Source organism: Cibotium barometz, chromosome 19 (genome assembly GCF_041138505.1).
Source record: "Cibotium barometz isolate CiBa-2024 chromosome 19, ASM4113850v1, whole genome shotgun sequence".
In the NCBI taxonomy this organism is placed as follows: Eukaryota; Viridiplantae; Streptophyta; class Polypodiopsida; order Cyatheales; family Cibotiaceae; genus Cibotium; species Cibotium barometz.
The window spans coordinates 17,425,976-17,439,682 of record NC_141064.1 but is presented as its reverse complement, the minus strand read 5'-3'; the positions used below and the strand labels follow the sequence as shown (position 1 = coordinate 17,439,682).

The 13,707-nt window shown below is 44.0% G+C and overlaps 1 protein-coding gene across 1 annotated transcript in view; it reads left to right on the top strand.

Annotated features, from left to right (window-relative positions):
* Positions 1-13,707, top strand: part of LOC147628284 (transcription regulator/ zinc ion binding protein) — a 75,640-nt gene that overhangs the window by 47,279 nt on the left and 14,654 nt on the right. The window contains exon 4 of the mRNA XM_086813361.1: positions 1,406-1,957. Coding sequence (XP_086669487.1) covers positions 1,406-1,957 — 552 coding nt within the window. The remainder of the gene's footprint in view (positions 1-1,405; positions 1,958-13,707) is intronic.

Sequence of the window (13,707 nt, the reverse complement as noted above, 5' to 3'; positions counted from 1 at the left end):
ACAATAAAGAGGCACCATTTTTATGATGTTGACCACCTTCACCTTCCGAACAACTTGTGCACCTTTGTACCATTGGCAGCTACTGCCTGTGTTGTTCGAACTGCTATGGTAAGTGTCTAGACTCTAGGCCTGCTGTACAGCACTATGGTCTGTACCTGCCCTATGCCAACCATATTGCTTACCTGTTCATACCAAGCCTGCTGTTTCATCTGTTCATGTACTTGCTGCTTACTTTACCCTCTGGCCTGTTTGTACCAGCGGTACAGCATCTGTACTTTTAAGTACAATTTTGGTAACCTGTAGGTGGTACTTGTGTGCCTGTTGAAGTTGGATTTTCTGTACTTGCTGCTGCTGATCATTGACATCATCTGCACTGGGTCGATTTACTCGTGGTATTGGCTGTTGGGCACTCATTCTAAATGTTGGGCACCCTGTTCTTGTTGTGGAGCTGCAAATTGTAAGTGTATGTGTTTCGAGGCAAGAGTTACGTATCATTATTTGTGATGTTGGGGTATGGATAAAGCCTAGGTGTACTTGTATATTAAATATTCTCTCTGGGTAATCTGGCCTAATCTCCAGTGTGGGCGAAGTGAAGGCTTCAAGCTTTATTGTTAAAACTCCTTGGTAATATAGACATTGCAAGGGGTGTGGGCCCATTCCGGCCTGAGTGTGGAGTTACTGTGCAAAATATCTTTTGAAGTTTTGTGGTTTTCGCTCTGGCCATTAAATATGTGTTTAATCCTATTTATAGAGTAGTGTGCAAGCCCCCTGCTTCTGTCCATCAAAGGTTTTGAATTTGATGGATTTATCATCAACACAAAATCCCCTCATTATCATATAGAAAGAGCACAGTGGGTTTAATCTGCAGCTAGTAATGGATTTGATTTTGGTTGGAAATGTTCATGGCCAACTCCCACGTATGGCCTTTTTTGGAATGTAAGAACTTTTTGGAAGTTTTTTTGTACCTTTTCTTAATGAATGTTTTGTCCTAACAATAGTTTACAGTATTCATGTTTCCTTCCTGAAAGAATTTATCAGAAAGGCATCTCTCTTAGTAAAGAGGGAAAATTGCTTACCAAGGTCCGCTGCTTTAGAACTATACTACAAATACTCATTATTTATCAATAATAAAGTTTTCTTGTACTATTTTTAAAACGTATCATCCTAAGAATAGCTTACAATATTAATGTAGGTATCTCTTCCATATTTTGGAAAGATTATTAACCAGGTTTTTTACTTAAACTTTATTACGAATAATTACTGTTCATCGATTATGATGCAGCAAGGAGAAGATTGTCTGTGATTGTTGAGAATTTCAAGAATATCTTCTGATTGGGTTGAATGTTCCTTTAATGAAAAGCAACATGTTTTAAGCTTAGCTCAGTTCCACAGGTCTCTTTTGCAGGTTGTGATGGCTAGTGACATGGAAAATGATATCAGCATCAAGACCAGCATCTTAGATGGTAGTCCATTGGATAAGAGATCAAATGATGTACGGATCAAGCCAAATCCATGTATTCTGGAGAATCCCGTCTTCTTGAATGTTCGGCAATCTTCTGAAAGTAAAGGCATTCGACCAGGCAGAAGACACAGTGACCTGCACTGCAATGAGGCTTTCGCAAAAACTGGGAGAGTGCAACATGACGATCCTGTTGTGTCTGCACTTGGCTATGACAACGTCAATGATGGAGCATGGAAAACACCAAACTTGAAGGAGAGAGCTAATACATTTTCAACTGAAGATGAAGAGTGCTTGATGGATTCTGACGTGAAGGAATCTGGTGCAGCTGTCTTTGATATTTGCACACCTCAGACAGGGAAACGATATTTTCTTTCTCCTTCCATTTTGGCAGAGAAACAAGCAGAAAGGAAGCAGAAGATGGAAAGTAGTTTGGCTGTCAATATTTTAAAGCCAGGAATGGTTTTATTGAAGCATTCGTTGAGTCAAAATGACCAGGTATGCATCCACTCTCTCTCTATTTTTTTTTTGTACATAATAGACTAGTACATGCAGCATTCTGAGAAGCATTTAGCAAATAACCAGTGTATGCTATGTTTCAATTGGATTGTCCTGCCCAGCATTTTTTTTTAAACGAATCTTTTGTTTGCCACTCCATTTATGCTTTGCTTTAGCTCAGGTGTAAGAAGTGGATCCTTCCCAAACTCAAAAGAGGAAACGTTACGTCTAACACCATGGAACTTGTGCCAAATCAAAGGTTAGCATGACATTGTTGTGGGCATTGCTATGCTGGTTTTGAGCCAGCAAAATTTCATGGCTTTGCCAAGGATTCTTTTTTATAGGGGAGTTAAGCCAAGGAAAGTCGTCCTTGTAGAAAAGAGCTGGCCCTGCCTCAGCCATCCAAGCAATCGCCTCCCACGTGACCGTGCAGGCAGTGCTCGGATCCGTCATGAAAAGATGAAGAATGCACCACCATATCTGCAGGGCCTTTGGTCAGTCCCAAAGGCAATGTCGCTGGCTCTTCTTAAGGCAGCTGCAGTGGCTGCAACCGGCCATCCGTCCAGAGATTGTTAGCTATGTGCCCATTGCAAGGCTCCTGTGTGCCAACATTCAGCGAAAATGCCACACCTTCTGGTGCCTGAAACTGCTCCAGAGGTGCTGCCAGAAATCCTTTATAACAAAGGGGTGCAGGTACCACCTGAGCCTTCCAATGGGGAAGGGCTGCTGGGGTTCCATCAACCGTTTGCAGAAGGATTCGTCTGCTGTCACCATTTGGCCACCCAATTGATCCACCCGTTGATAGGTGAAAAGAGAGGAAAGGAAAGATGAGCAAAGATGGACAGGAACACTCTGAAAACACCCCCAGACAACCATTACTCAAAACCATTAATTCAATTTAAATCCTCCTCTGCACAAAACTCAAGGTGATAGATAAACTTAGGAAGGTCCTCTTCGTCAGGAAGAACTACCTCAGTCCACTCTTCATCCACCACCCTCAACAACACAGACCATACATCACCATGAATGTAACTCGGGTAGAGATTCATGAAGTCGGAATTCCTGAGGAATCAGCAACGGTGTGGTTGCTCATAAAGTACGAGCATAGGCAACCAGTGTCTTGAGCAATAAAAACTGACCATGGATTCACCAACATAACCATAGACTCACAATAACATGCTGAACCAGCCTGATACCAACTCTCATGTAAACCTCTTCAAGATCACAAGAACCTCAATCATATTCTGCTGCATATCGAAATCAGCTTCCACAGGAGAGTGATTACTGCATATCCCCTCATCAATTCCAGCAAAGAAGCTTGTCAACACCAAGCTTGTGGCTGTCAACAAATAGCTTCACAACTTCTCTCACATACTAAGACAACAAACACAGAATCAACGCCTGTGTGTGTGTCTCCTTCTCCCCTACCGTTCTTTCAACATGGTATCAGAGCCTTGTGCTGTTTATTAGGGTTTATGAGTCCTGGGCACACATTCTGTAAAAACAGCACACAAATGCAGCATATCAAAGATGGATTTTATCTTCTCTCCGTCACCTTCCAGCAGCCACCTTATTAGCTTATGCAACCAAGTACACGAGGTCTCCCCCTTCTTGCAATCCTACGCTATTCTCTATCTAGCAGCAACCCTTATCACGTGCCCCCCAATTCACAGCGGCAGCCATGCCTCCAGAAGCTTGCCGATTCTCTCCTCACGTACACCTTGCATGGCAAGTTTCCACCTTATGCTCCTCCCAGGAACACGTATTCTCCATTCCTTAGTCAACTTGCATGCACATGCTCATTTCCCCCAATTCACAGCGGCAGCCATGCCTCCAGAAGCTTGCCGATCCTCTCCTCACGTACACCGTGCATGGCAAGTTTCCACCTTATGCTCCTCCCAAGAACACGTATTCTCTATTCCTTAGTCAACTTGCATGCACATGCTCATTTCTAATTCTGCGAGCCACCTCAGCAAACTGAATTTACCACTCTTTCGATTTCCTTCCCCCAAATCCACACCAAGCAATTAATGCTCAATTGTCCCATCCTAGCAAATTCTTTGCACATGCACTTGAAAGAACACATTCAATGCATGTAAACCTAGACAGGACCATATAAAAAATATGCCATTTCCCTCACAAGGACATATACATGACATCCTGTAAAACGAAGCCCACAAATGATAGTTCACATACACATGACAAGGCAATCATGATAGACATATGACATTTCACACTACATTTAGTCACATACTGACACCACATTTGTGTGGGAGGATTAGAATTAGGGTTAGAGTTCATGTGGGAGACATACACAGAGAAGCAAGGAGAGAGAGAGAGAGTTGTGGGGATAAGTCAACTCATGGGAATGAGTGTGTGACTCCCCTATCACACATGTATATTGCACTAGTACACATAGTGCACTTAGTACATTAAAAGTACTAAGTGTACTATGTACTAAAACTTATGGGCTTGTACACACTATAAGGGTGGGCATAGTGCCTTTACCCCAACAACCTCCCACTTAAAGGCAAAGTGCCCTTAAGTAAAGGAAAAGAAAAAATCAGCATGTACATGATAATATACAAGGCCATATCAAGGTTGAAACTGGCCTCATCCAATGCCCATCAAGTGTCTGCAATGAGCAAACCGCTCCGGAGGCAAACTCTTTGTCAACAGATCAGCCGGGTTGTCATCCGTGTGAATCTTAACAAGCTGAATTTGCTTGTTCTCTATCACCTCTCTGATGAAGTGATACTTCACATCCACATGCTTCGTCTTTGCATGAAAGACAGGGTTCTTTGCCAGTTGGATGGCACTCTGACTGTCACAATGCAACAATGGAACATCCCCTGTATAACCCAAATCAACCACTAACCGAGATAGCCATAATGCCTCCTTGCAAGCCTCTGTGGCTGCAATATACTCGGCCTCTGTTGTAGATAAGGCAGTGCACTTCTGCATCCTGGATATCCATGACACAGCACCTCCTGTGAATGTAAACACATAACCAGTAGTAGACTTCCGGTTATCTGGATGACCGGCATAATCCGAATCCGTGTAACCATGCACTAATGCATCCTGTTTGCCAAAACAAATGCACATATCCTGTGTGCCCTTCAGGTATCTCATGACACCTTTCACTGCTTCCCAATGCTTCTTGCCAGGGTTGGCCATGTATCTAGAAACCACTCCCACTGCAAATGCAATGTCCGGCCTAGTAGCAACCATGGCATACATGAGACTGCCACAAGCTGAAGCATACGGAATCTTGGCCATATCAGCCCTGCCACTATCTGACTGTGGGCTGTCCATAGCACTGAGTTTCACATATGGAGGCAAAGGAGTACTAGTCTTCTTCCCCCCGTCCATATTGAACCTCTGCAAAACTTTGCCAATGTATTCCTTCTAAGACAAATACAACACATGCTGATTTCTGTCCCGAAGTATCCACATACCCAAAATGTGATTTGCATCACCCAAATCCTTCATATCAAAGGTTTGATGCAGCCTCTGCTTCAAGGCATCCATCTCCTTACGAGATTTCCCGGCAATCAACATATCATCAACACAAGATGAGGATCAATAGACTGCCATCCAAAGCTTTCTTGGTGTATAAGCAGTGATCTATGTCACTTCTCCTGAATTTCTGGGATTTCATGAATGTATCAAATTTATGATACCATTCTCTTGGTGCCTGTTTGAGCCCATAAAGACTCTTTTTCAGCTTGCATACAAGCTTCTCCTTTCCACTCACTGCATAACCCTCTGGCTGTTGCATATATATCTCCTCATGGAGATCACCGTGAAGAAAAGCAGTCTTCACATCCATCTGAATCAAGTCCAGATCATCATGTGCAACCAAAGCTAACACAGCTCTAAGTGTGGTCATTTTGACCACTGGAGAGAAGATCTCATCAAAGTCCACACCATATTCCTGCTTGAAGCCCTTAGCCACTAACCTGGCTTTGTATCTTGGCTTTGCATCTGGTGCAACTTTGAGCCTGTAAACCCACTTGCATGGCAAAACCTTCGTGCCTGCAGGCAAATGCACCAACTTCCATGTTCCATTTTTGTGCAGAGAATCCATCTCTGACTTCATGGCACGCTCCCAAAGAGCCTTGTCTGCCCTCTGTAAAGCCTCCTTATAACATGAAGGCTCCCCACAGTCAGTGAGCATCAAGTAGTCAACCCCTGGAACAAACCTGTTAGGGGCTCTGGAGGGTCTGTGGACCTCCGTACCCAATGACCATCATTTGTAGGTTGCTGTCCAGCCTGCATATCACCCATTGGTGGCTCCTGTTCCATGCCATAAGGCTGAAAAATCATGCCCGGTATCTCCTCTAACTGTGGCATATCCATAGGGATATCTTCTGCCATCTCTGGCTGTCCATTTGGACCATTTTCAGCACCATTTAAGAGCTGGTTTTGCTGCTGTAATGGCTGATTTACAGCCCTTGGTTGTTGTCCATGATGTCCATCATCATCAAAGATGACTCTGCCAGGCTCCTGTTGCCTTGCAGGCTCCTTATACATGCATGTTTCATCAAAAATGACATCATTGCTGCGTATAATCTTTCTATTCATGGGATCCCAAAGTCTATACCCCATTTCACCTCTGTCACCATATCCTAGGAATATGCATTTGTGAGACTTAGGATCAAGTTTGGTGCGCATTTCCCTGCGTATGTGCACGTACGCAACGCAACCAAACACTCTCAAGTGCATGTATGACGGAGGCTTCCCTGTCCATACTTCCTCTGGCACTTTCCCACCAAGCCTCGTGTTAGGTGACTTGTTTATAAGGTGAACGGCTGTCATAACAGCTTTAGCCCAAAAACCATGAGGTAATGCAACATGTGACAACATAGAATGGACCTTCTCCTGAATGGTCCTGTTCATCCTCTCTGCTGTCCCGTTTTGTGGAGGATCATAAGGAGTAGAGAGCTCCCTCTTGATGCCTTTAGCATCACAAAAGTCCTGAAACTGTTTGGACATATACTCTCCACCATTGTCAGAACGCAAAGCCTTCAGTGTTTTGCGAGTTTGATTCTCAAGGGAGAGGCATAGCTAGCCAATCGCACTCAAATTGCAAGATATTAAAGAGAATTTAACAACAGATTAGTCTTACATAAGTACTAAAATTAGTCCCAAAACCTGCTCTCCTATCCAACGGTTTTGCAACCGATTGGAGCTTAACAAGGAGTGGTTGTGTGTAACTAATGTAGGCACTCGCTCCCCGACAGCGGCGCCATTGAAAAGCGGTTCTCTCTATCGTGCAATATAGTGTTCATAGAGTACTACTACCGATCAACAAATGTATTGAGAAACACAATGTCAATCCGAGGACTCGACCCGATTAGTGCATGAAGGCTTATCCCTTGCGGGAGAGCTCACATACACGAACCACCACTTGACGATCCAACCATTCAACACATCAATCAATCTCTCAATTCCACTACACTAATCCAGAGAACAAGTAATGCATGGCAATCTCTCAATGTATCACTCTTCAAACGAAGAGTTTAAACCCACACCTTACGTGTGGCATCATCAATAAATGACACAAAATATTTTGCCCCTCCCAAAGAAAGCTGAGGCATCTCACATACATCTGTATGCACAAGCTCTAACTGAGCATCTTTCTGTCCAAGAGCTTTCTTGTGGGGGCACTGTAGTTGCCTACCATATATACAATGCTCACAAAACTGAAAACTTGAAAACTTTAGAGAAGGCAAGTAACCCAAACGAGACAATTGCTCCATTCCTTTGACACTCATGTGTCCCAACCGGCTATGCCACATAGAGATTTCCGGCAGCTCGGTTGCATTTACATTAGCATGGTGACAAACACCTGCATGCATGAAGTAAAGAGTGTCCACCTTAGAGCCTCTGGCAACAACCAGTGAGCCCTTACAAATCTTCCACTTTCCACGACCAAATGTGGTAACATAATCAGCATCATCAAGCTGTCCAGTAGAAAGCAGGTTCTTCTTGATCTCAGGCACATGCCTGACATCATGGAGCATAAGCTGTGAGCCATTTGAAAACACAAGCCTCACATCACCTCTGCCAAGAATCTTGCATGCATGGTTATCACCCAAATAAACTACTCCTTCATTGCCAGCAGTATACCTGACAAACAAGTCTCTGCAACCTGTGACATGAAAGGAGGCACCTGAATCAATGATCCATGAGTGCATACCATGACCGCCTGTAAGAAGTGAATGGGCATCAAGTGAAGACGTAAATAGGACCTCATCCTCACTGTCACCTGCACGTGACACATTGATTTCTTCAATCTTGACTCCACTTTTGCCCTTTGGCTTTACATCTTTGGCTTCATCTTTGTCTTTGTCTTTGCCTTTTTCCTTTTCCTTTTGATCATTTTTCCATTTGTAGCATTGCTTTTTAATGTGTCCCTTCTTGCCACAATAATGGCATTCCAAGTCCTTTTTGGAGCGAGACTTGCTCCTTCCCCGTTCTTGGCTTTTACCCCTTTGCTAAGATCTCCCACGTGGATTCATTGCATTGGACTTTCCAACAGAATTATTCTTTCTGTTCATCTCTTCTTGAAGAAGAGCACCCTCAACATCTGCATATGACAGCATAGCATTCGAATTGCTAGTGGCTGTCCTGAATGTGTCCCAACTCTCTGGCAAAGTGCATAAGAGAAAAGTGGCTTTGAACTCATCGTCCATTGCCAACTTTTGATTTATAACTTGGCTGACAATACCATTAAACTCATTTAGATGGGCTGTCATAGAAGCCCCTTCCTTCATCTGAAGACCTATGAGTTTCTTCAACCAATACACTTTGCTTGAGACACTTTGCTGGGCATACAAGTCCTGCAATCTCTGCCACATTCCCCAAGCTGTCTTCTCTTCACGAATGCTGAAAAGTAAAGAGTCTGACACAGACAACATGATAGTAGATCTTGCCAGCTCATCCATATCTTCCCACTCTTCAGCAGTAAGAGAAGCGGGCTTTACACCCCTTTCTTTGATAGGCTTGTGCTGCTTCTTCTGGAGCAACACATTATAGCACTGGGTTTGCCAAATATCATAGTTATGTGAGCCTTCAAGCTTCTTGATGTGAAGCAATGAAGAGCTCTCACCTGTGGTTGCCATAGCAATATGCAACCTGTCAATGCCTGACTCCCTGCAAGTGTGCAAACACTGCACCAAAAGCACACAAAGTGCTTACAGTTGTTCTCCCAAGCTTTATCTCCCACTGCGGAAGCACGAATGCAACTTTTCTCCCACTATATGTGATGAAATCACCAAAATCTGGTTGCTGCAGATTTAGGACAGCACCTTAAATGTGCTCTGTTGCCCTTCCAAAGTACTGTACAGCAGTACTAAGTGCTCACCAATGATGTACCAAACCTGTACTGGCAAGTACAGCAGCTGTAAATGAACCTTTTGCTCACTCAAATCAATGTGCAGCCATGCCAAAACTTGTACAAAACTGTACCAAATCTGTACCAACAGGTACAATAGCAATAAATGCTATCTTGGCTGTCCAAATGAGTGAAAATCAGACTTTTCCAGTCCCGAACACTGCATACAACAGTTCCGAACAGAAATTGGGCAAAAGCCCCTTGACTGCAAGCTGATTTTTGAGGATTCAAGGCATAAATGTCTTGCCTGCTGCTTTGCCAAGCTTAACAAGCATAAAATCTTGAAAAGCCCCTTGATTTAAGATCAATTGCTGATCATACATGGTACATTGATGCACATGAAGGCATCCAAAGTCTTTGCGATGCTTCCCCCTGGCCACATATACATCCAATACATGAAAGCCCCTTGATTTACAGGCACATTGAGTGCTTGTAAGGCATCAAGACATTATCCACAGCATCAAATGCGATTGCCTGCATGCAAATCAATCCAATCGGCATAAAAGCCCCTTGATTTGCACTGCAATTTGTTGCAATTTTGCCCGAATGTGCGATTTCTCACATCATACAGCATGTATGAATGCTTAATTGCACAATTACATGAAAAGCCCCAAATTTCGACATCCAATTTCTTGCAAATTAATCTTGATTGTGACCAATGTCACCCAATTTTGCCAATTTCGCTCAGAAATTGAGCAATTCGGCACCTGTACCTGCTCAATTGATTGAATTGATAAGAAATTCCCAAAATTGAAGGCAAATACCTCTTAATTTTTTGAATTTCTCTGATCTGTAGGCTGAATTTCAGTTGTTGCAGGAGAAAGGGGGGGGCACGTCTGATGCTGCTTGTGTTGATGGAGTTGGCTGCGCTGCAGATTTAGATCACCTGCAGCAGGTACTGTACGGGCTGGGCTGCGTAGCTCTCCTCAGCAGGTGACGTGGAGCTGAGCGCCTACTTACGACTTGAATGCACGGCGTTCTTCTTCGCTTGCCTGCCTACCAGCTGAATGCACGGCGTTCTTCTTCGCTCGCCTGCCTACCAGCTGCCACGCCATCGCTCCCAGCTTCTGCAGGTGACTACAGTGCTTACGCTCCCAGCTTGTGAAGGACGCGTGTTCGATCCACGGGTATTCGCCTGGGTTCCCCTTCGCGCTACGGGTGCTTTCCTTCGCTTACGCCTAGTAGCTAGTTGAACGCCTGATGTATTGACGCCCGGTTACGTGTTCGCAGCCTTCGCCTGTGTTCGCTCGTTGATGAGCGCCACTCGCCTACAGCAGCAGCCGCTGGTGGCCACAAAGCGCAACAAGCAAACAAGCAAGGCGTTAGACGCCTGGCCACAGGCGTGTCACCACTCGTGCGCTTGCAGCTTTCAAGCGTTGGTCGGCTGGCTACTGAGCACTTTAGGCTTGTACATCAGCAGAGATGCACAAAGAATACGAGCCGAGTGTGCTGCACCGGAAAATGGCAAGCTCTAGGGCAAAGGGGAAGGATCAAGACAGCACTGGCTCTGATACCTGTTGTGTGGGAGGATTAGAATTAGGGTTAGAGTTCATGTGGGAGACATACACAGAGAAGCAAGGAGAGAGAGAGAGAGTTGTGGGAATAAGTCAACTCATGGGAATGAGTGTGTGACTCCCCTATCACACATGTATATTGCACTAGTACACATAGTGCACTTAGTACATTAAAAGTACTAAGTGTACTATGTACTATAACTTATGGGCTTGTACACACTATAAGGGTGGGCATAGTGCCTGTTGGGTGTTGGACTCACACACTCACACACACAAACCTGCACATTAGGGTTAGGTGCAGGGTAGAGAAGCTCACACACAGAAATGAGAGAGAGAGAGAGAGAGAGAGAGAGAGAGAGAGAGAGAGAGAGAGAGAGAGAGCCAAAAGTGTGGTATCCACAAAATGCAAGTCAACCCTTGCATGTGTGCCACATCCATATAATATAGAACTACAAAATATTATATGTGTCCTTTCACACTTGATGTCCAAGGGGAAAAACCACATGGGAAAAAGTGCCCTTGGTTAAGCCCTGTTCACACATAGCACTACCATAAGTGAGCATATGCCTACAAATCCCCCCTGTAGTGGAAGTGTGAACCTGTGCAAGGTAGCAGATTACTCTCTGTATGAGAGTAAGCCCAAAGCTTTGCGGAAAGCTTCAAACTTTTCTCGAGGTAAAGCCTTTGTGAATAGATCTGCAACATTATCCTGTGTAGGGCAATAAGATAAACTGATCTCCCCTGCATGTAGCCTCTCTCTGACATAGTGATAATGAATCTCTATGTGCTTGGTACGTGCATGAAATACTGGATTTCGTGCCACGGCCATAGCACTCTGGCTATCAGTGAGAATGGTGGTGGGTGTCTGCTGACACTCACGAAGATCAGCCAATAGTCTCCTCAGCCATACACAATCTACTGTAGCTGTAAAGACTGCCCTGTACTCAGCCTCACAAGTAGATGTAGCAACAGTGGGTTGCTTTTTACTCAACCAAGATATGCATGAGCTGCCAAGAAAAAAACAATTCCCACTGGTGGATTGCCTGGTATCGTAATCACCAGCCCAATCTGAATCACTGTATGCATAAAGCTGCATGCTGCCCCCCCTGGGATAGAACAAACCAAGATCCAGGGTACCCTTAAGATATCGAAAAATGCGTTTGATTGCTTGCCAATGCTTTGTGCCTGGGCTGTGCATGAATTTGCTCAACAAAGACACCCCAAAAGATATGTCTGGCCTCGTGTTACACAAGTAAATGAGGCATCCCACTGCCTGGCTATAAAGGCCGGCCTCAAAAGGCTCTCCAATATCATGCATAGTAAGCCTTACACCTGGTTCTACCGGAGTAGAAATGGGCTTACATTCATCCATGTGAAACCTTTTTAGCAAACTTTTTATGTACTTAGTTTGCTGCATAACAATGCCATCATCTGTATGCATAAACTGTATGGCGAGATAGTAGTGTAAAGGCCCCAAATCTGACATATCAAATTCAGCTTTCAAATCAGCTTTGAAATCTGAAATTTGTGCTTTGCTTGTACCTGTAATGAGCATGTCATCTACATACAAGATGACTATGAGAATATCGGCATGGGTTTTCTTCACATATAATGTGCATTCAGCTGGACTATTCTCATAACCTTGGTTGGTTAGATGAGCATGTATCTTATCATACCAAGCTCTTGGAGCTTGCTTTAACCCATACAATGCTTTGTGCAACCTGCATACTTTATGTTCCTCACCAGGAACTACAAAACCAATGGGCTGATTTACATATACTTCCTCCTGTAAATCCCCATTTAAGAATGCAGTTTTGATATCCAATTGATGCACTTTCCATCCTTTATGGGCAGCCAATGCAATCACAGATCTTATTGTGGTCATTCTCGAAGTAGGAGCAAAAGTCTTTTCATAATCTATTCCCTTTTTCTGGGAGTAGCCTTTAGCCACAAGTCTTGCTTTGTACCTGTCAATAGTACCATCCGACTTTCTTTTGACTTTGTACACCCACTTTGTTCCAATTACATGCTTGCCTTTAGGCAATTCCACAAGATCCCATGTATTGTTCTTCATGATAGAAGAAATTTCAGCTTGCATAGCTTGCAACCAATGCTCATTCTCATGTGCTTCTTCATAAGAAGAAGGCTCTTCTGAATCAAAGAGACCACCCATTGCGAATGCAGACTCCCCACGATGTACATTCAAAGCATGGCTGGAACTAGCCCTTGTTCTACCTGTGAGTTGAGCTGCAAGTTTGCTTTCTTGCAAAGTTTTCAGCAACCATCTTGGCACTGACTTGGCTGTGTCTATGGCTGTTTGCTCTTCCCTGACAAGATCTTCCACTTCTTCTACAGAAGGGGGCTGAATGGCTGGCTGGTCCACATGTTCTACATGTGGATTTTCTTGTGTAGGGGCTGGCTGATCTGAATCCCCCCTAATTGCAATGGGTAAAAGTCCATCAAACATGTCCTGTATGCCTGTATCATTGCTTTTATACAAGCTGACCATGGGCTGTTCTGAATTTTCAGCAAATACCACATCTCTACTCACAAAAATCCTTCGTGTAGTTGGATTATAAAGACGGTATCCTTTGCTTTCATTGTTGTAGCCCACAAAAATGCATTTAATTGCTTTGTCATCAAGCTTTGTTCGGAGTTGTTCTGGCACATGTGCATATGCCAAACACCCAAATGTACGCATATAATCCACTGTTGGCTTTACCAAGCCTCAAATGGTGTTATGGTTTTCAAAGCTTTTGTTGGACACCTGTTCAACACATGAGTTGCACACATTATAGCTTCCATCCAGAATTTGTGAGGCAACTTTTGTGCTT